Here is a 23,394-nt window from a genome sequence, read left to right as displayed (position 1 = left end):
TGATTTGCATTTACCTATAAAGTTGTTATATGAAGTGTGCTTGGTTGATTCATTTTACAGAAGCAAATAAAATAATTGTGTTAATTTGATGTATTTTCAGATATTTAGACAACAAGGTATTTGCATCCTTAGCTAATGGAGATTTAATAGTTTATAAAAGAGATAATGGTGAGTATTCTTCATCGTTTGAGTTTTAATGGCTAGATAAACCTTTTGAAATGAATAAAGATACACATGCTCTAGCTACTTGTACATTGAGTAATTTTGGTATAAATCAGCCTTTTGATACTTCTATTTAAATGTGGTGTATGCTATACATGAATGATAAAAGGTTGGAATGAGAATTCATAGATTTGACATTGGATCTATATTTTAGAAGGTATTTGGGATGCAGAGAATCCTTACACAAGAAGTATTGGTACAGTGCAGTATCCCATTAATAAGATGCTAGCGGTGGCCGGCAAGCTATGGTGTGGGTGTCAGAATGTGATGAAGGTCATCAATCCCCTCACCCTCAGTACAGAGGTCAGTACTGGTCAATGTCGCACCCTTCACTGAAACTTCTCATTACCATGAGTTAAACTATAGTTTTGTCTGATTGTAACTTTTAGAATCACCATGTACAGATCAAATAAATCACAGGCTAGCTTTAAACTTGAATAGCCATTGTTGGGATTTTTTCAACATTAAAAGATAAGATACATGTACATTTTTATATCATTAAAATATGTGTATTTATAAGTACATGTATAAGCATTGAAATGGAACTCTGATAAATACAGATTTTCTAACACCAGAATCCGATATTTTTGGTTGTTTATATACAATTTTCTTATAAAAAGACAAGGGAAAAGTCTTTCAGTTTGTATTTCTTATATACACTTCATACTTAAAAATCTATCTACATATATGTAATTTTTATGACTGTATGATGCCTGAGTGATAGTCACAGGGGTTGACTGTTGTTGATGCATTGTAGACCTCGTTCCAAGTGATCTCTGACTCGGACCGCTGTATCCAGTGCCTGGTCTGTTCGGGTCAGGGCGTGTGGATGGCCACACAACAAAGCTCCAAACTGCTCCTATACCACGCCACCTCCTACGAATTCCTACTAGAAGTCAGCATAGCTCAGGCAGTGGCACAAAAACTACAATGTGAGCTTTCTCACCCAGATATAATGTTTATTTAACAATAATTCTTGCTAGTTCATTGAACTGTAACTATTCATTATATTTAATCATTTAGTATGATTCACCAAGGCAGATATATTTACTGTTAAAGTACAGCATTTGTAGTTTAGAACCCTAAGCATTTGTTATTGATACAAACAGAATGTAAGAGAAAACAGAATTAATCCATATCATCTTTTTGCTTTAAGTAAATCAATTGCAACCACATTTTTTTTATTAGAGAGATTCCTTTACAATTGAGACGATTTTATGAATTTCAGCTGCTGACGACATAATACGTCAACATAAGGCGGCGTGCTTACGGATTACGTCGCTGATGGTGTGTAAGGATCTGTTGTGGGTGGGGACCAGTGCGGGGGTGATCCTGACTATAACCATGCCACGGATCACCTCCACCACGACCCGCGGAGCTATCCCCACCCCCACCGTCACAGGTCAGTGAAAATATCTAATCAGTTGTGTGAAACATGCAACGTCTCGGAATGCATTTAGTGCTTGTGGTGTGTTTAAAAAGCTATGTGAAAAAAATTTACTGTGTAGTGGTTATTTTTTGGCAACATCATGCTTAAAAATATTTATTTAGGTATTGGATATTGACAAATTATAATTTTTCAAATTAGACATTACCATATGAAAGATGTGTAACAATTAATTTGTACTAAGAAGTTAGTCAATAGTTGTCACAAGGACCACAAAAATCATCATTTGCAACACTGTAACATCATCTAAAGTGTGCAGTATTTCTAACAAAACTGATCTAGAGATGATATCAAGTTCATTGGTCTTATAATATGTTATATCTCTTTCTTTTACAACAGGGTTAGTTAACGGACATACAGGGCATGTGAGATTTTTAACCTGTGTAGAAATGACAGTGACTTCCCCCACAGTTAAAGTGGAGGGGGACGAGGAAGATGACAGTATCAGTGAAAACATCGCGTTACACGACATACACAGACGCTCATCCATGGCAGCTACCACCACGCTCGCCTCGCGGATGTTGGTGATTAGTGGTGGTGACGGCTACGAAGATTTCAGAAATAACGCAGCGAACGAGTCGGCTGGCCGTGATGACAGCACTAATCATTTGCTGATTTGGCAAGTGTGATCAAGTTCAAAAATAGCTGCTGAGGAGGATAGCTGTGTCATGTGATTATGTTTGTATGTTACCATGGATACTTTGTATAGATTGTTTTTTTTTATACAATATATAGAGTCTGTAAAGTATTTCAGAGGGAATGATTAATAATCTAAAATGAACTAAAGTTTTTTTGCGCAAAAGAAGGAATCAAGGGTATTACATTATGTCACTGTTCTTTTACGTCTGAGGAAATGTGATTTGTAAATTTTATAATGTTGTTTTATTAAATCGGACAGTATTTTTAATAAAGTGCCTACAGTTTTTGGAAATTTTAATATTTTACAAGAGAACTATGAGTCATTTTTGCTGGTGCTATGTTAGGCTTACACTGTCGTTTCACTGTGTATAAAACGTTATCTTTTATTGGACGACTTTTAAATGTTATTGCTGGTAATTCCATCCAATTTGTATAGAGTAACATATTAATCCTTTATTAAATATATTATAATGATTTTTTTTTTGAACCAATTATTTTTGGTCTTTGTTGGTGGTTTTTTTTTTAAAGATTAAATTACTCTTGTAATTGGATTCATAGAAATCCCTCATTTTTGATGAAAAGGCAATACATATGTTTTAAAACATTACACGTACCTGGTAACCCAATAAAGTTAAGATATATTTCTTACATGAAGATTTTTATTGATCTGTGGCAGTTAAGGTCACCTTTATTCAAAAAAAGGATCTTACTTTATTTTCTAATTGTACTCATTGATAAGTGATGAAGTCTGTAAACTGGTGCTATATTGTATTTGTGGTAAATGTACCCCTCCCTCCCTTCCTCCTATAATAAAGTCCTGTGTCTATTTATTGAACTCTGCTCTCACAAAGCTGATATTTATCTGGGTGATCTGTTTTCACTTTTAGACCAAGGTTTGATTAAAAAATGACACTTGGGTAATACTGTTTGAAAGATGTCAAGGTGGTATGGGACAACTGTCGATTGTGATATGGATAAAAAGTACATTATAATAAAAATTTTGGAAAAGGAAAAATTATAAAAGGCCCAGCGGGATTTGAATTTATGACTTACCAGAACAGATTGGTAGCTAATGCTCAAACTGCTTGCACTATGCTGTTAGGTAAAGATTTTCAGGGTAAACAATTATATAAAATGATACTTTGTTTTATTGTTTATTTCGAAAGGATCATCGAGGTACATCACAATATGTAGGTGTCCCATACGACCTTAAACTTACCATCAATAGTCCCGCAGATCTAGCATAATAGATTGTTCAGTTTGGAATGATATCATTTCATGATATGAACCTTGAACTACATATATGATTGGCATTGTGAATTTCATGCTATGCAGTTTTAAGTTATGCAATAGATAAATAAGTGATTATTTGTAGACAAATTCTTTCTCTTTTATTTTAAATTATTTTATATTGATTGTAGATAATTGAACTCTGTGATATGAAATCAGATATATATGTTAACTTCCTGAAATCAAAGTGATATCTGTGCCTTAACTTATTTGGATCAAATTTAGCTTATAAAGATTGCATTCTTTGTTATCCATTGTCGAATTGTTTATGATAACTATACCAAAGATTTAAACAGATTGACGCACCATTAAGACATGTATGAATGTGTTTGATGTGAATGGAAGAATGTTATCTGTCATTTATTTCATTGGTATGTAAGAAATATACATAACTTTTGTTTTGTTGATAATTATGATGACAAGTGTTATTTCAGTTGTTTTATTTATTGATACTGAAAATTAATACACATGTGTATGTAATATAAAATATGCTTTACAAGTTATATAGTTTTATTCAAAGTCATAAATGTTTGCTGCCAAAGAAGAAATTTAGATGTCCTTTTATCACAGTGTCTGTGGTCTCTTTTTATTAGATCTGAAAGTGGAAAATAAATTTATTTAAAAATATTTGTAATAAAATATTCTAATAAATAATGTGATGACTTTTATATTTGTTAGGTGAAACAAAACAAAGAAAAGAGGTTTGGTCCGAGTTGGTTAGGACACCCAACATTGTGAGGAATGGTCAACAAGTACATTTGTACTTCCTTATATTCATTATTCGGTTTCAAGCTATGCTAGCAATATTATATTATTACCAGTAGGTTTCCGAATATTGATTTACAAGAAGTAATGTAACAACCAGTTTGATGATTGGAGGATGGTATAAGAAGCCAATTTTTTTTTTTTTTACGAAAAATTGACAATGACATACAAATAAACTTTGGTACATGTATTACAAAATGTTGATATCTGTGTGCAGTGGCATGGATAAAGTCAAAATGTGTTCAAAGTTCTGCTTGTAATAAGGCATGATCTAAAACGTGGCCTGGCTAGAATTGCTTAAAGACCTCCGATATCAGCCTTTTCTCTCACCAGGCATGATATTGAGATGAGATTTGTTGCCTTCATTCTTGGCTATCATTCTACATGGTCTTTATTGATTTCATCTGTAAATGATTGCTAAAATACATCATCTGGTAACTTGATTCAGCATTTCGTTTAATAGAGTAAGAGCAGTGGAACCAATGTACATGCATGTATTGTGATTATTCTAATAGTTCAAATTCACAATAGACCAAAATCAATTGAAATGAAATGAATCTTTATGATAAAAATATCATCTGAAAAGGTAAAAGCCATTTATCTTGACAGTTTCAGATGTTTTGGACATACCTCGATAAAAGGTCAAGAAAAATTTTTAAGTGGCCATTGAGGCCAATGTAAAATTTATACCAAACCAAAATTTAGGCCAGGCCATGCTTTGTTTTAGAGTACGCCATTATGATTTATTCGCATGTCACGCACTTAGATACTTTTCAATATGAAATAACGAATAATAATAATTGACTGTATGTAAAGAGCAACAATTGGGGTAGCCATGTACCCGACATGCTTTTAAATGATGTACATGTACATATGTATCAAAATCACAAGACTTCACAGAAAACACACATGAATTGTCCAAAAAGAAGGTGAAATGAAATACAGGTGATTGCTGAATGGTTAGACTCCAAACTCCATGTCATGGTTACTGGAAGGTCATGGTGCTTGTGAAACTCTGATCTACAGGTGCACATGCAGGAACACAGGTGTGCTTAACTATGACCAAAACATGACCTGTTGCAAAACTGTTTTGAGAAACAAGACTAGCTTGATACCATATGCTTGCATTTAAACTTGATGCATGCTTATATATAATTTTTAATTTTCTGGGGTTCCTCACATTTTCAGGATATCAAATTAGGAATTCAGTTCTATTGAAAATTGTATAAGACCTTGAGAAGTGCCCCGGGGTGCATCTGCATTGTTCAACGAGAATAACCACCCAGTGAAAAAAACACACACGTATTTTTGCTAAATCAGCCAGTACCTAATTGTCTATTACAAATGTACAAGTATAACACCATGGGAAAATTTTCTTGCAGAGACAATAATGGCCAGTGAATAATATAGATTAAAAACAAAAAATACATTGATCTCTTTAAACAAATAGATACCTGTAGATATACTTTGAGAGGTATTTTACCACACAGCGTTAAAAAAAATATCAAGTCTGTGGTCTATGACCCGGCATAGATAAACTTTAGAATAAAGTAAACAGTTTAAGGTACAGATCTAGTATGTGAAAGGAATCTACGGATTCTTAAATTTTCCTTTAATGTATAATATATAAATAGCTAGCTTGGTCAAATATGGTACTGTATCGGGCATAATATTAATTTCACAATAAAAAAAAATCGTTTTAAACCGAAAACGAAGAAAACTTGCAATACATATTGGAGATGTTTCTATATTAGATAAATCAAATGCTAGTAATTCTCAAGCAGTAATCTACATGTATCGGTACTTAACGATAATAAAATTTCAAGTTGAATACATGAACCAAGAAAACTGTTATCTTATATATAAAGTATGTAAAGACTTATTTGATTTAATGGTGCCATAGTTGTTCTACATATTGTTGCTCTAAAATACAGTACCAACACATTCACTCAATTTTTGCATTAAGGTACAGTCAGACTATCACGTAACCTGTTTTTAGCTCACCTGAGCCAAAGGCTCAAGTGAGCTTTTCTGATCACAATTTGTCCGTTGTCTGTCGTTGTCGTTGTCGTAGTCGTTGTCGTAGTCGTTGTCGTTGTCGTTAACTTTTCACATTTTCATCTTCTTCTCAAGAACCACAGGGCAGATTTCAACTAAATTTGGCACAAAGCACCACTAGGTGAAGGGGATTCAAGTTTGTTCAAATGAAGGGTCACGCCCTCTTTAAAGGGGAGATAATTGAGAATTATTGAAAATTTGTTGGTATTTTTCAAAAATCTTCTTCTCAAAAACTATTTGGCCTGAAAAGCTAAAACTTGTGTGGAGACATCCTCAGGTAGTGTAGATTCAAGTTTGTTCAAATCATGGTCCCCGGGGGTAGGGAGGGGCCACAAGAAGGGGATCAAGTTTTACATAGGAATATATAGAGAAAATCTTTAAAAATCTTCTTCTCAAAAACTATTAGGCCAGAAAAGCTCAAATTTAAATGGAAGCATCCTCAGGAAGTGTAGATTCAAAATTGTTCAAATCGTGGTCCCTGGGAGTAGGGTGGGGCCACAATTGGGGGATTAAGTTTTACATAGGAATATATAAAGAAATCTTTAAAAATCTTCTTCTCAAAAACTATTAGGCCAGGAAAGCTCAAATTTGAGTGGAAGCATCCGCAGATAGTGTAGATTCAAGTTTATTCAAATCATGGCCCCCGGGAGGTAGGGTGGGGCCACAATAGGGGGATGAATTTTTACATAGCAGTATATAGAGAAAATCTTTAAAAATCTTCTTCTCAAAAACTATTAGGCCAGAAAAGCTCAAATTATAATGGAATCATCTTCAGGTAGTGTAGATTCAAGCTCATTCAAATCATGGTGCCCGGGGGTAGGGTGGGGCAAAAATTGGGGGATCAAGATTTACATTGGAATATATAGAGAAAATCTATAAAAATCTTCTTCTCAAAAACAATTAGGCCAGAAAAGATCAAATTAAAATGGAAGCATCCTCAGGTAGTGTAGATTCAAGTTTGTTCAAATCATAGTCCCTTGGGGTAGGGCGGGGCCACAACGGGGGGATCAAGTTTTACATAGGAATATATAGAGAAAATCTTCTTCTCAAAAACTATTAGGCCAGAAAGCTCAAATTTGAATGGAAGCATCCTCAGGCAGTGTAGATTCAAGTTTGTTCAAATCATGGTCCCTGGGGGTAAGGTGGGGCCACAATTGGGGGATCAAGTTTTACATAGGAATATATAGAGAAAATCTTTAAAAATCTTCTTCTCAAAAACTATATGACCAAGAAAGCTCAAATTGGCGGGTAACCATCCTCAGATAATGTAGATTCAAGTTTATTCAAATCATGGTCCCTGAGGGTAGGGCGGGGCCACAATGGGGAATATATTTTTATACATAGAGAAAATCTCTAAAAAAATCTTCTTCTCAAAACTATTAGGTCAGGAAAGCCCAAATCTGAGTGGAAGCATTTCCAAATCGTATAGATTCAAGTTTGTTAAAATAATAGTCCAGTGGTATGGTGAGGCCACAGTGGGGGATGAATTTTTACATAGGTATATATAGAGAAAATCTTTAAAAATCTTCTTTTTAAAGACCATTTGGCCAGAAAAGCTTTAACTTGTGTAGAGGCATCCTCGGGTATTGTAAATTCAAAATCAGAGTCCCTAGTGGTAGGGCAGGGCCGTGATGGCAGTTTGAATTTTTACATATATAGAGAAAATCTTTAAAAATATTCTGGGAAAGTTTTTCGGTCCAAAACTCAGTACTTAGTGTGAAAGCACAGGTTATGCAGATATAAGTTTGGTGAAACCATGATACCTTAGAGAAAAGTGGGGCAACAAAATGGGGGAGGGGGGGGGTATATAGGAAAAGAGAAAAATCATCTTACAGGTACAACAAGAAAAGGGGCTTGGTATTTACCAAAAGAAAGAGGTGGATAAAAATTGGCAGATTTTCAATTTTTTTAGCAAGATCTACTGTACTTAGTTGTCAAGATATTTTGATACTGTAATGCTAATTTGATCAGAATTAAGGCATTTGTTGCTCAGGTGAGCGATGTGGCCCCTGGGCCTCTTGTTATTTTATGCACCCATTAAGAACTTCCGGTTATTTCTTTGGAAAGCTAATAACTTTGGCAAGTGAGGTGAGATCGGATGGTATTGTATATGATAAGGACATATACTGGTATTGTATATGATAAGGACATGTACTTGTTTTGGGTTACAGATTAAGATGGTTAAAGATGGCGCACCCGGCGTCCTCCCCCCCCCCCCTTGAAATTGTTAAAATAAAGTTAAATGTACAACTGTGAATCTTATAAATTATCAACTTTCTGGAAATTAGGTTACGCTCTTTCAAATGAGACCAGTCACTCACCTTTAAGTAATTGGTTGTATTTGTATAAGTATAATTGCAAAGACTTCATTTTTAACCCTACAAAATCCCGATACCCCATTAAAATTAAAAATAAAAAGAAATGCTTCTAATATGTTTGCAAGACAGATGGTATTGATTGGATTGCTGCATGTCTTAAACCTTCAAAGCTTTAAACAAAATATGAAAGATTTGATTACTTTTAAGTATAATCACTGGAAGCAATATCACAAAAGTCAAAATTTGAAGACTTCATTTTTAACCTACAAAATCTCTAGAGTCCAGAAGCTATCGGGGGCTTTGCCCCCTGTGCCCCCCTAAATTGGTCCTCATTGACCTCAAACCAATAAAATGAAATACATAAAAGTATATTTTTATATCGCTCAGAAGCTAATTTGGCCATATATCAAAACTTCCAAAACTTATTTTATGAAGAAGAAAAAATAAATCCAAAACTATGCTACAATAATCCCCTTTTTTGGAAATATTTATAAAATCGAAGCAAAGATTTAATAGAAGGGGAAAAGTTTGCTTTTCCTTGACATCGTAATGTACTATTTTTTCACAGAAACTTATTTTTCCAATGTGATCTTGAATAAGATTTTAAAATTTCCCGCTATAATTTCCTGGTTTACAAGCGCTATATTAACATTGATTATGACGTTTCGTTGGATACAAAGAGAGTCAAAATGGCGGTTGAAGTAATGGATGACTTCGAACTCGAAAAGTTAAGAGCTGAAATTCAGCAAGAAAAACAAATGAAGTAAGTGATATTCTGCATAGTGTCACATTAACAATAGTTTTATTCACTACTGGTTTTAAGAATGTTATTTAACGCTTGCTTTGAAGATTTTAATTGATTTAATTAGAGAGCGCGCACCTGTTCCGTGAACATATCGTTGTTTATCATTGTTTATTATATTTTGTGAGATTGACATGACTGATTTTTTTAGTATTACTTAATCAATTTTTAATGTTTTCATTGCATCCTACTTATATAGCAGGGGGCTTAATTTCTTGGATTGTCAATCCTGGCGTACAATGGCATATGTTAAAAAAATAATAAAAACACATCATGCTCTGTCTTTTGATCAACTCTTTCAATGTTTTACAGTTAGGGAATAAAAAATTTTTCGTGTGTAAAGCCATTCAAAGGTGGGTTAGTGGGGTGAGATGGTATATACTTACTTGGTGCTAAGAAATCTGTCAATTTTAGCAGATTGGGTATTATGAAATGTTTCAGCAAAAGGAAAGATAAGGTAGCCACTAGCTATCACTCCCACCCAAACCCCTCCCCAATGAGTGATTGTTTTATTTAGTTTGCTATTGATTAAATAAAAAAATATTTGGATCTTAAATTTTTAATGATTAAATAAGCTTAACATTAATTAAAGTGCCAGAAGATCCTGACATTGGTGATTGATAGTTGGATTTAAATGAAAATTCCCTTGTTATCATAAATGGCTAACTTTGGTCAATATTTGTTTTGCGCTTTAGTTTGTTTATTTGGTTTGCTTACTTTAAGTAGGATAGAAAAGTTTTGTTTAAATTATTTCTTTAACAAAGGCTAAGCTTTAAGTGTTCAGTTAAATTTTGATAATTGAATTTTCTGGAAGATTCGGATAACATGTAGAATTAGTAACTGTCAAAGTATACATGAAATTCTCGCCACCTAGGATGTAAAGTTTTGTTGCCAAAAAAATTGACCTAGACAATAATACGTGTAAATACATTCATATGTTAACTTAATCTAATAATTTTAAATTACAGAGAAATGCTAGAACAGTCTGCAGCTGAATTACGTGCTACTGTGGAGGAACTAGAGAAACGATACGACACCATTGATAATGAAGGTGAAATATTCTATAGAAATCATAGTATACATACATGTACTATCATAAATTATATATGAGGATAAATTTTCAACATTTACAGTATTAATGTTTTTACATCAGTGGCGTACTATGTGGCATTGTTATGTAGCTTAACTTCTGATAATTAAGTGTTTTTTCAACTAATGTGATAAATCGATTGCATGTAACTGTATTTTGACACCACAGTATAATTATATAGATTGATGTTGTATATAGTGATCTGTGATTCCTCTAACCCTAATCCCTCTCTTTTTTTTCCCCCACACACACCCAGTGACCGGTAAATGACCAGCTAGTAGAATTATACTCGTACTTTAGAGAGACTGCCACAATTAAGTCCTAGTAGTGGAAGTAGTGATGCTAGATCTGTTTGTTTGGTTTTTCGCAAATTTTACATACCTGATTGGTACATAAATTGAAAGTATGATATTAAAAGATTATTTCTAGCTATCCTGATGCATGCCTGATGACATTAACTGGTGGCCTGACACAAGAGAAATCAATGTCCAAAAAAATCAATAAAAAATTAAAACATGGCTAGCAGTATTGGATTTTGCTTGCCTGAGGGCTGAGTTAGATGGGTGCTTTTCCTTGTATGTTTGATTTTCTAGTATAAAAAACCAATTAATTTGTATATGCTAATGTATAATGGTTTTATTTTTTTCTCTTTTAATACATGTATTAATATACATTTATATACATTTGAATTTTATTGCTCCATTCTCCCAGTTATGTCATCAGTGTGTATTTCAGGAATTTCTGAATTAATGCAATCAGGATTGAATTTTCATTTTTTTTTTTAAATCAGAGATAATGTGTTGTTGCATTGCAGTGACTATTAAATGCTTTCATTGTAGGATAATATTTCCTAAGTCATTAGTTGTGTACATATGGCATATCTAAATGTCATAAATTGCCATACAAATTGTGTACCTCTTAGCACCATTTAAAAGTAATTTCATATCAAACCAAAACTGAGTTTTGTCAATTTTAGTTATGTTCAGAATATAATATTGCAGACCGATCTTCAAGCAAACAAGGTCGCTCAAGCGCATCAAGCTCTGATGATTTGGATTGTAAGATTAGTTGTTTCAATATCCAATAAATCAATGGCTGCTTAAATACTCCATATCACTGTCTCTCAAAGCAATCAATGCTAAATTAGTACTGCATGAAAATCATATGAAGTAATATCATGTGAACAGCATGATTTAATTTTTAGTTGTTGTTTTTATCTGTTCATCACCTCAATTGAATGGGAGAATTGAATTGAAACATGTAAATGATTGTGTTAATCCACAGTTTTGCCAGCACATACAGAGCACAATATGAGATCAAATTGTCCGTAGATCGGAGACAGTGACATGTTTGAATTTGTGCAGGCATTGTGAAATCTTGGACAGATTTGTGAAGTGTAGACCTCCCACCAGCTCTGCCCCTGATCTGTGGTTATCTTGTCAACTCTGCTTGTAGAAGCAATCTGCATGGATTCCTTTTATTTCAAAATGATTTAAAGTTATGTTTTAATGCCTATACTTTTAATAATGTGTTTCATCTGATTTTGCATAAATTGTGTAATTTATCATCCTGTTGCATGCCTCAAACTTTCCTTTCTCGTTGAAATGGTCATAATGATTATGTTATGTACGATGTGCTTAATATCTACTGGTTATTTGTATGCATTTTCAATGGTATAATTCAAGCTGTTGGCTATAGTTGTCTAGAACTGGAGCATTTTAATGGCTACACATTAGATCTGATGTTACAGTAGTACATATATGTAATCAAGAAACTACACTATATATTCATGAATGTTTTTAAAACTTCTAATTTTGTAGGGAAGAGGTAAACCTTGTTTTTATTGTTTTTGTGTTAATTTGAAACCCATGAGTTCCTGTAATCTTAAAATTCTGCATACTTTTTCCTTTTCATTTTCTGATCTAATATGATTTCAGATGTTCTCTATATGTATATAGGTTCAATATATCTACATTATATATTATTTTACAATGGTTTCATTCTTGAGCTATTCATTTTGCACCTTTCAACTTTAAATGTTCATGTTTACTTGTGATTGTGCATTGATGGCATTCAAATTCATATTAAATCAACATCAGTGTCCAGTATATCACTTTGAGTAATGACAATTGAGTTTAGTGTTTTTCTTAATCAGGGAATGAATGGAAGACGAGGTACGAGACCCAGACAGAAATAAACGAGCAGTTAGAGCGGCAGATCCTAATGTTACAGAACAAAGTACAGGAGGCAAAAGCCAACCTCAAAGATGGTATGTATTCCCAGGATTCCATTCATATTGTTACGACTAAGTCGATCAGGCAACCTCAATTCACGTCAAGTTCCATATTTTTGTTCTCTGTTTTAATTTTGATTTTATAAAACCAGTGTCAAGAGGTAATTAATCTAATGGCATTTATCTTGTTTATTTCTTTTTATATAAATTACCTTTCAAGCAATTAGAATTTGATTTTGTCAAAATTTGCACAGTGTAAGTATCACCAAGATTGTATACTGGTACAATCATAAAACAGAATACATGTACTACAAATAAATAAGTTATCTACAGCCTGATATGAGTCACTAATGTAGTCAGTATCATACAGAGAACCACTTACTTATGTATCATATGTATCATTAATGCACAAAATTTCAATTCATATCACTTTTATTAACAAGGGAAAGTGATTTTGTTAAAAAAAAATTAACAAAAGGTTTTATATAATTAAAAAACAAACCCATTTTGAAATAAATCAACTTGTGTGATTTTGTTGTGTAGAAGATTTAGCTGAGTTGGATCTTAGGCCGGGGAGGGGTATATTAAAACGGAGAGGAGGTAGGTCTCGATCGGGGTGTGAACCGCCATCTTGTGACTAATATTCATCATGTCCAACTGGTACTGTATACCTCATCTTAGTCATTCTAACAGAATGAACAAAACATGATTCTGTCGTTACAGAGGCTGAATTTAGATTAATGTGACAAAAGTCTAATCTTAAATGCTTTTCGTGAATATTTAACACCTTTGCATAATGTACCCTCTTTAAGTTAGAAATGGGAGATGATTTAGAACTTTCTACCCTGTAAAATCATTTACTCTTTGTGGGAGTTTGTTCCCCTGTTTGGCCTGTTTGACTTTTGGAAAGAGTGTTCATGGTTGATGTAGATGGCAATACTTACCAGAATCATATATTATTGAATATACAATGATATGTATCTGAAAGACTTGGAAACAATATATAAATGTAGTATAAAATTTTTTCATCCAAATTTCCCTTGTTTAATTGCAATGCCTGCATTCTGTAGATTCCTAATAAAACATGAGGAATTCTTATCCGATTATAATCACGAGAAGCCCCCATCACAGACTTTTAAATTTCTGACGGTTGTTTACTATGTGAAAATATTTGGTACTCATGATTTTATGTTCTTGGGATTTAAATTGTCATATAAAACAGCGGAATTGCAGAATTAAGTAAAGTATATGCGTAAAATAAGGTATCTTTAGTAGGTTTAATAAATATCGAAAAGAATGAATTTACTAGTAATTGTAATTGAAGGTATCAAACAACACTCTCTTTCGGAGTCTTTCCCCACCTCTTCTCCACAAAAATGTTTTTACAGTGAAAAAAAAATACAATCAAGAACATGTTATTATACCAGGTATATGGTATTGTAGCAGCTGTTGGTCAAAGTTTATATCACTTTTGAGTACCGTAAAGAAGGGTACACTATGCAAATGTGAAATAAAGAATAAAGAAATCAGAAAATATATTTATATCATTTAAAGAGGGTGCATGCAAAAAACATTGTTGTTTGAAAGATTTTTGTGGTCTGAGTTTTGACCATTGTGATTTATTGCAATATTCTTCATAAAAATTCTAGATAACTTTAAAATTGATGATTAAAAATAAAGTAAAAGCAATTTGTGAAATATCCAATATTTTCAAAAATTATAAATCTTTATGTTTTGGCTACGTAAACTGCATGTATAAGAAAATTCTAATGTGATTTTGTTTGACTACCAAAGCATGTCTTAAATTTTTTCCCAATTAATTAATATAATTAATATTATTAATATCAGAGAAGTCCAAATGATATTGCCAAATAAAAATCATAATGTAAATTTTGATTTTTTTTTTTCAAATATTGATGTTAAAGTTGACTGCAAAAATGTACATTTATGTGTTACAAATATTTAAAATAACAAAGTACATTATCATCAAATTGTCCAATGTTGAAAACAAATGTATGGAGTCCAGGTAACTGTATATGTAGTCGTTGTTGGTCATTGAACAGTGGCTTTCTCGGATGAATCGTCAGAGGAGGGGAATGGAAAGTCAGTGGACAAGTGTATTCAGGTGGACAGGACCAAGTCCAACCTGACAAGTATACTGAAGCCCTCCCCAGGTATCTGTGTGCTGGGGGTCAGGCTAGCAGCCCCACCCCCACGGAATGCATGTCATTGTGTGACAAAACCCACTACAGCATGCCAGTGCATGAAAATTTATACCGTAGAATTAATCAGTTTCTGAAACCAGATAGTTGCTTTGTGATAAATTGCTGAAAATGCACTAATCAAAGAGGTTGGCAGAAAAGTAGAAGATATCTGATAACAATGGCCTTATATATAAAGCAACACATTAACTATAAGGAGCAAAAGAAGATAAAACAGGATGTGTTTTATTACGAACAGTCCTACTGACAGCATGGATAAAGTCAAAGGAAGAACAGTTTTTGGCATGAAGAAATTGACATGAATGAAGATTTCCAATCATCCCTGCATGCATTAACACTCCCATTAATTTGAAAAAAAAAAATGCTGCATGGGCGACCGTTTATTCATTTGTGATAAAATATGAAAATATTTGTAAAAAAGATCGTTATTCCTGACTGTGAATGACCATTCCACAAAAAAAAAATAAAAAATACAAAACAAAAAAAAAACAAAAAACCCAAAAAACGAGTGCAGTATGTGTCAAAAATGTAAATGACAAACCATTAACCAAAGTAAGTCTCTTAGGCATACGTTGCTAGATCGAGTAATCCTAACAAATATAACTAAAACTTAATTTTGAAAGAGCTGCAGCATGAACAGTAAATACTTATTAAATAGATTGACAAAACTAAAACTAGCAAAAAATTTTAAAGAAGATTTCAATCTATAACACTTTAAAGTGAAGCATTCTGAAAATACAAAGAAAACAAAAATTAAAAAATTTGAAATTTCAAAACAAGAAATTCATCTTGAAAGTAAAGTTTCAAGTAAGAATTTGAATAATGGATTATCATAACATATTCCATCGTGTGTAGAGAGCAGCGCAGATTCCAAAAGTAGTAAAAAATCCGATCTCCCCCCGGAAACCAAGCCCAAACCTTTGAAGAGGACGATTCAGATCAGAACCAAGCCCGGTAGCTATCTACCAGGTAACAAAAACAGACCCCCTCTTATTCTATAAGATGGTGCGTTGATGGTAGTTCAGATGCATATTGATGCATCGCTAATGGTTTCTTGCAATGACATCGGTGATGACAATTGTACTCACAATGTCATAGATATGGTGTTGAGTCTTTTCGCCCATTTATAGTTTATGCCTTGTATATCTTTTAAAGATGTGAACTTTGGTACATAGTAAGTTTTTATCAAATTTAAGCTTATCAGAGGCTTGTTCAGCAGAGCGAGTGCTCGCGAGCGCTCGCCATAATTTGTGTTGCGGGTTAATTTTGGCGATCGCTTACGAGCACCCGCTCTTTTGAACACGCCTAAGATGTGATTTTGTGTGGTTAAAGTATGATACGTAGTTGAAAAAAAAAACAAAATATTTTACTAAAGTTAGCTCAGCCAACTTATTATGACAAATGTGGTATGTGAAGTACGTAATAGTTTGGGGTTGAGTTGATTTTTTTTGTCAAATGCACTGCTATATAGCCCACAATGGTTTTTCCAGCTCGCGACCACGTAGCAGGTAGGGACTCTACGACCCGCTCTAGTGTAGCTAGTCAAAGCGTTAGACCAAGCTCGTCCGAGTCTCAGTCAAACAAACCTACCACTGCAGCCACTCAAAAATCTACCGAGATCACCATCAATTTAACCTTCAGTCCCCGCTCTCGGGATCTAGGTAATGGGGTCAAGGTCACGGAGTGTCAGACTGCGAGTCCGCACCATGCATGTGTTTCCAGTGGTGGAGTTGGTGTAGATGTAGATTTGTACTGTGACGGTGAATCTGTAGATCCGTTTGATTTTGGGTGAAGTAGAGAGTAAGGGTGACCCAGAATTTTTGTAGATAAATCTGTGTGGTGCACAAGGTGTATTATTTATTAGGCTACTCGAGACGACTTGGTACTGCACTCTGTATCATTTACACAAAGGTGTTTAGCTACCGATGTGATGGTGTATGTATATATTTTGTTCTTGACTGATGTAGTGGGCTAGTAGAGGGTGAACTGTGAACTAAACGTTTTCATGTGTAACTTGTTTGTTTTAAAAGATTATGTATGGAATGTCTTTATTGTTTAAAATTTTGAGAAGAGTGTATAATCAACTTTACGTGTATTTCATTTTGCAGCCGGAAAGACTCCTAGAGACTTAAAGAACTTCGATGACCTTTCTGATGTATGTATTTATGAGTTCTTGGAAAATATTGCAAATGTGTCTTATTTTCAATTTAAATGATTTTATTAAAAAAAAAAAGAATATAATAAAATATTTGAATTGTTGAAATTACCAGTAGTAATTTCTAGAACCTAAGTAAAATGTAGGTTGAGTTTTTATGCCAGTAAGTTATGTGTAAGTTGTTGAAGTTTTTGACTCATTGTTAGTAAAAAGTAAGTTGTTGAGTTTTTTGACGCAATGCAAGGCCAATCCACACATGATACGCATGCTGGAGAAAGAGAAAAATGTTTTGATGAACCAGATGAGGGACATGGAATGGCGCCTGGACCAGGAATCCAAGGTAACCAATTAAAATCAAATGTTTAAACCACCAACGTTAAAAGCACTGCACATTCATATTATAGGCAAATAAATATATGATTCGGTCGCTTGAAAAAGAAAAGCAAATGCTTCAAGGACAAATGAGAGACATTGAATGGAGACTTGACCAAGAGTCCAAGGTGAGATGCATGGGCTGCTCCGGTCCGATTTGGAACCTTTGCTTCCATCTTGGATCGGAGCAGTGTGTAACGCTGGGAAGTCTGTTTCCATGTTAACGCAAGATTTATGCCAGTAAAAAATGAACTGCTTTGTCACTAATTGTGATTTGAACAGCGCTAAAGTGTGTCCTTGTTGAAATTGAAACAGGCGTTCCATGTCTACTGCACGTGCTTTGCATGCATTTGTTTGTTTACCTTGTTTTGTCTTTACGTTTTGGCCCGATGACGTTTCCGACTCATTTCCGTGTTCTAGGGCTAATTCAACCTAATCACATTGAGACTGAAAACTATGACTGTGTTTCTCTCTGTCATACTTCATTGTTATATGCATGATTTAATTCTTTTACCTTGAATATATACAAGAGATTATATTTATCTATGCATGTTATTACTATTTGCTACAAGAATAATTGTGGACAAACTCTATAACTTGCATGAATACTTTACGAAAATATACATACTTTTAGATTATATATAAACTTCATTACCGATAGTGTAACGTAGCATAGCTAGGCAAGAAATTACATGTATTATGTACGTTAGTAGATATTTGTATAGAAAGGTATGGTAATTAATTGCTTGACCAGAATACAAAATACAGTATCTATGATGGTAGTACTTAGGACTACAGAATGTTAGTGGTTTCTGTTTGCAAATCATGCTCCGTCATATCTCTTTGTGAACTGTGTTCAATGTTTTTGTTTCTGTTGCTAATTTAACATAACCTTGGTTTTTAAAATGTTTGAAATTCTCTGTGTTCTGTGATATAACACAGAGCACACTGCAGTGGAGAATAATAATTCACTTCACTACACTGTGGCCTGTTTGCTTTGCTGTTTATTTTGTAAAGAATTATCCGAGTGTGAAATTAATTCTTTCCTTTATTTGTTTTAACTCCTATATAAAAAAAATGAATGAATGTTTAAACACAAATGAAAAATACATGCAGTCCACGCAATTGAAAATTCAGTCTACAATACAATTTTTGGGAGTTGATTTTAATCAACTCTCCTATGCATTTACTTGGGCAAACCGAAAGTGAAACAGTGTTTGGACCTAAGCACAAATCATCACCGCTGACAACACTTAGTTCCTGAAAATAATCGATAAATTCAGATGCAATGTATTCTGAAGCATTGTTTTTCAAGAAAACCTATTTATTAATACCATGAAAATAGTAAGATTTTAAATGGTACAATCAGTTTAGATATTTTTTAAAGTCGTATATATTCATACGCTAGACTTCAATGTACTAGTCTGGTTCAACCAGACGCTCGGCTGTCTCCGTTAATATCCGACAAAACAGAGTCTCTCTTGCTTGTCGGAGATAAACGGAGACAGTCGAGCGTTTGGTTGAACAAAACTAGAGTTCAATCTTGCCGGGATCCATACAATTTCTCAGAAATACGATTACTGATACTAGTTGCCATGCAAAATCACATATCACGGATTTTAAAATAAATGATAATCGATAAAATCAACTCCCGTCAGTACTTCAGTACTTTGATTACTAATGTAAACTTTTTAATTTGGTTGTGCATCTAGGCCTACCACAAGGCTAACGATGAAAGGAAGACCTATTCCCTCGAGATCAACTCTACCAAAGGCTCCATCAATGACTTCTCAACACGGACCAAGCTCTCCTCAAGCAGGGACGCCCTGGACACTATTCCGGGATCTCGAACTCCTAGGAGTATGGGGTACGTGTTTGGTTTTATTTATTACTGATTCTTGTAGTGATGACGTGTGTTCCTTTTTGTTTCCTCCACATTTTGCATATTTTCCTGTCACGTAGATTTTTTTGGTATTTATATAGCTTTTTATCTGTATATTTCCTTTAAGTATTTTAAGATAAAAATCAATTTTTTATAACTTTAATTGAAAATTATTAGTAGTAAACTTTAATGTTTTTGTTGAAATTAGCTTTAATGTTAGTTTATATATGTTTTGGATAAGGAAGAAATGAAAAGTAATGGTGTATATTTTGACTGTGTTGATGAATGCTGTTAATTGAATACCTGATAGAGGTCAGAACGAACGAAACTCACAGAGGTAGGCACCTGCTGGTGGAATTGCATAACATACCTGTACATGTTTATTGATAATACAAAGAGATGGTGTCACTTTGCCGTATACTAGTAACCACAAAATGTGTACATAACTGTGCTTTTTATGTTCTAAAGGGTTGGACGTTTGGCTTTTCAAGCAAAAAAAAAAAATCTTTGTAATAGGTGGCTCTGGAAACGTGTCAGTGATGTGTTAAGTTGACATAATATAAATATATAATCTTTATGTGTGGTGTAATATTAGTCGCTGGTTTTGGTGTTTTGTTCTGTTAACCATTTCTGGAAGTTGTAGGCGTCATGTAATAAACGTTATCATAGCTGATAGCAATTAAGGAAGAATTGATATAACGTTTCAAATGTAAATATAGATCTTCAAAACGAGTCTTTTGGGATCCCGTAATTGCTCAAACCTATTGAAATACAGGTAAGACACCGTCTTTAGGTAGAAAGGGCTCCTTGGTTCTTCTTCAGCACTCTTTGCAATGGACAGGCTTAAAATGTCTAACAATGTGGGGAACATCTTTTCAGCAAACGAAAGAACCGGCGGCTCTGTGAGATCCTAGGGTAAATGTTAGAACTATACTGGCTTCAGTCGCTACGCAGTTTGACCGTAGGCTCGCTGGATTATTTCTGTCGCTAGGTGGCGTTGTTGAGTTCTGTTCCTTGTTTTAATTTTGGTCCGTCTCGAGAGGTTTTGTTTGCTTTCAAAAAAGAGGGAGGAGTCCGAAGTTATCGCGGTTTAAATATCAGTTTTAGAAGTATTCTTGTTTTTTTTAAATTGTAGATAATAAAATTGTAGAAAATAGATCATTTTATATTTTATGACTTAGACTAGTATTTATGTAAACATATGGCTTCAAACCTTTAGTTCTAGGATATCACTGAATGAAATGGACGAAAATAGCTCTAGTCCTTCGCCACGGAGGTCCAAAATTAAAACTGTTCGAAACACTAATTACCGTAGCCTAAGGTAATATTTAGTTCTACAGTCTTATCCACTCCCGTATATAAGCCTGGTTGATGTTGTACTATCAGACTATTATACATATATCCCAGAACAACTAACGCTGTTTGAATGCTACCTATATACCTCTTGCAAGACAAGCTTTGGAAGCCTTTTTTCAAGCCTCAAATATTAATAACACTTCCAAAAGTTTAAACAGATATCATACTATCTTAAAAAATGTCTTCCTATGTGCTTATCATTCCATTTCAAACGGAAATAATACAGACCGTGTTATTGCATCATAACGTTTTTTGGTCAAATCCTGCATATATTTTTTTTTCAAATCTCTCACCGGTAGATCTAATATCTAGTCGTCATATCTAGAAAAAGATAATTTGGATTTATTAGTAATCAAAATTTTACTGGCTTTAATTATTTTTTAGCACAGATTTTGTTTTAATGAAGTAGTATATTTTCCTATTTTTTCTTTAATTAAAGCTTGTTAATATAAAGAAAAAATCACTTAAAATTACCATGGAAGTAACTAAACAAAAAGAAAGGAAAAAAATAATATCTTATTATTTATAAGAAATAATAATCGTGATCCCCCTTCTCAATCTGTGATGACATGTATAACGTTGTAACAAATTGGTTGCTCTTGTCTTCAGAAATTTGGAAAATGAGATACGGTAAGACTAGTTCAGTTTATAACAAAACACCTTCCTGTTGTAACATATAAACAAACAAAATACTCCTCCTATAAATCCATATGCACTCTCAAATACAAATTTACAAGTAAAAGAATAAGCATGAAATATAATGTGCATTTTCTAAAATTCACGGTCACGAGTGATTTCTTGAAATATGTAAATTATATTCACTACACACAAATTAATTCATATCGCATTCCTGTCAGTACCGAAAATAATATAATAATATTGTGGTATTTCGTACTAGGTTGATGGGGTAAGACACCTGTTGACTTCATCTGTTTATCCCCCTCGTTCTAACTGTCCCTTTCTCTAACCTTCCGCTAGCTAGATTGTAGTTTTATATACGTAGTCTCTCTGTTCTTTAAATTCTCTCGAGATTCCTTTCGAATTTTGATTGGATTTTATTTCAGTGCAAAATTATGCGAGTTGTTTTGGATGATATATATTTGTGCATATAGTTTCGAATGGTTGTTTCGTTCAAAGTGTTTCACTATTAGAGCTGTTTGAATGAACCTTTTGTTCTCCACAAGAAATTTTTAGTTAAATTGTTGTAGCTAGTGTCTGTTGAATCGTGTACGCATGCATCGTTACCAGGTAAGTCCGTCACGTGAAACGATTGGGTGTTCTAGTCGAGTTTTGTTGATTGATCTATGTACCTGTATATTTGTTATTCTCTTGCATACTCTTGTTAATGGTTTCAGGCTTAACTAATCTTAAGTTTTTGCACAATTTATTTAGTGTGATTTGAGTTGTAAATATTATTGTATATTCGTAAAATATTCCACTTAGTTTTCATGTTCAAATTTTTTTTTCAATAAAGCTACACCTGAGAGAATTTTGTAAATTTTAAATGTGGTGAATTTTAAAACTTAAGAATGAATATTTAAATTAAAATTAATCAATATTATACAACTTTCATTTGCAATAAATTCGAAAACCCAAACCTGATTTTACAAATGTACTGGAAGATTTTCGATTATTTTCTTTCTCACTTACAGCAATATTCCAGAAGACCAGAGAATACTGGATCCAAAACATGGACCAATCAAAAAGGCCGCAGCAGTCAAGAGTCTGCCCAGTTTAGAAACCACGTGATTTCGTGTAGATTAGGGGAAAGGCAATATTTTATTGTTTTGCACCAACACACTGACCGGATAAGCATATGTAGGACCTTTTATATGACCACTATATACCCTGTATATCTGTAATCATGTCAAACGGAATTATTCATATTGCAATAATTAAGACAATTTTCAATGTTCAGCATCTTCATGTTTCAACTCATTTCGTTGAATAATTTATGTATTTTATATAAACTGTACTTTTGTCTGATATTTTTTATAAATATAGATAGTCTTTTTATAATAAGAAGTTTTACATCATTACTTATCATTGCAACAAATTTGAACTTGTGATTTTCAAATGTCTTTAAACTTGATAGAAATACCAAAATAAATACAAGGTAAAATATGTCCTTTAAAATAAAAACTGTATTATTCATTATAGCAATAATGTAAATATATCTGGTTGATTTATGTTTTATCTTCGAAGATACGTGACTGTAAATAAGTATCTTTTATTAGACACAACACTATTTGCACAATGGCAAGGGAATATTTATTTTCTGTGATAAAGTTTTTACTCATTTTCAGTATTTTACATATGTATCAAATGAAAGTGCTGATGAAATATTGCAAAACCGTCCATGATTTATTTGTAATGTTTCTGAGAAAATGAAATTAAATGTTATTTAATTTACAAATATATATCATAAACATGATTTATAAGTGTTGTTAATAAAGAAAGAAATATATTGTGATATTTACTTTGTTATTTATGAATATTATTTCCGTATTGAGTTGAAGTTTCCATTTAGTTTAAGTAAATGA

The 23,394-nt window shown here is 33.2% G+C and overlaps 2 protein-coding genes across 14 annotated transcripts in view; both read left to right on the top strand.

The window, feature by feature from the left end:
* LOC128157430 (rho guanine nucleotide exchange factor 17-like) overlaps nt 1-2,783 on the top strand; it is a 30,296-nt gene extending 27,513 nt beyond the window's left edge. For all 3 annotated transcript variants that reach the window (XM_052819976.1, XM_052819977.1, XM_052819978.1), the window contains 5 exons: nt 101-168; nt 377-525; nt 980-1,154; nt 1,451-1,624; nt 2,009-2,783. In XM_052819976.1, the coding sequence (XP_052675936.1) occupies nt 101-168; nt 377-525; nt 980-1,154; nt 1,451-1,624; nt 2,009-2,298 (856 nt within the window). In that variant the 3' untranslated portion in view covers nt 2,299-2,783. The remainder of the gene's footprint in view (nt 1-100; nt 169-376; nt 526-979; nt 1,155-1,450; nt 1,625-2,008) is intronic.
* A 6,625-nt stretch (nt 2,784-9,408) lies between these two features.
* On the top strand, nt 9,409-23,319 carry LOC128191599 (coiled-coil domain-containing protein 169-like). Of its 11 annotated transcripts, none has more exons than XM_052863744.1 (13): nt 9,409-9,502; nt 10,510-10,592; nt 11,633-11,689; nt 12,787-12,900; nt 13,408-13,464; nt 14,928-15,038; nt 15,942-16,055; nt 17,195-17,241; nt 17,646-17,741; nt 19,326-19,480; nt 20,715-20,816; nt 21,461-21,481; nt 22,504-23,319. In XM_052863744.1, the coding sequence occupies exons 1-13, from the start codon at nt 9,429-9,431 to the stop codon at nt 22,598-22,600; spliced, it is 1,128 nt and encodes a 375-aa protein (XP_052719704.1). In that variant the 5' UTR covers nt 9,409-9,428; the 3' UTR covers nt 22,601-23,319. The 11 variants fall into 11 exon arrangements, with proteins under 11 accessions (XP_052719704.1, XP_052719705.1, XP_052719707.1 ...); XM_052863745.1 differs by lacking the exon at nt 17,646-17,741 and adding an exon at nt 17,486-17,581; XM_052863747.1 differs by lacking the exons at nt 11,633-11,689; nt 17,646-17,741 and adding an exon at nt 17,486-17,581.
* The last annotated feature ends 75 nt before the right edge of the window (nt 23,320-23,394 follow it).

The sequence above is a fragment of the Crassostrea angulata genome, chromosome 7 (genome assembly GCF_025612915.1).
Source record: "Crassostrea angulata isolate pt1a10 chromosome 7, ASM2561291v2, whole genome shotgun sequence".
In the NCBI taxonomy this organism is placed as follows: domain Eukaryota; kingdom Metazoa; phylum Mollusca; class Bivalvia; order Ostreida; family Ostreidae; genus Magallana; species Magallana angulata.
The sequence above is the reverse complement of the archived record's forward strand: the minus strand, read 5'-3'. Positions and strand labels throughout refer to the sequence as shown.

What these genes read in the sequence shown, in the direction of transcription:
- LOC128191599 (XM_052863744.1), top strand. Translation starts at nt 9,429, where the DNA reads ATGGCGGTTGAAGTAATGGATGACTTCGAACTCGAAAAGTTAAGAGCT. An exon ending in AAAAGCCAACCTCAAAGATG is followed by an intron (nt 12,901 to 13,407) that starts GTATGTATTCCC and finishes TTTGTTGTGTAG; the next exon opens with AAGATTTAGCTGAGTTGGAT. An exon ending in ACTAATTACCGTAGCCTAAG is followed by an intron (nt 20,817 to 21,460) that starts GTAATATTTAGT and finishes TCTTGTCTTCAG; the next exon opens with AAATTTGGAAAATGAGATAC.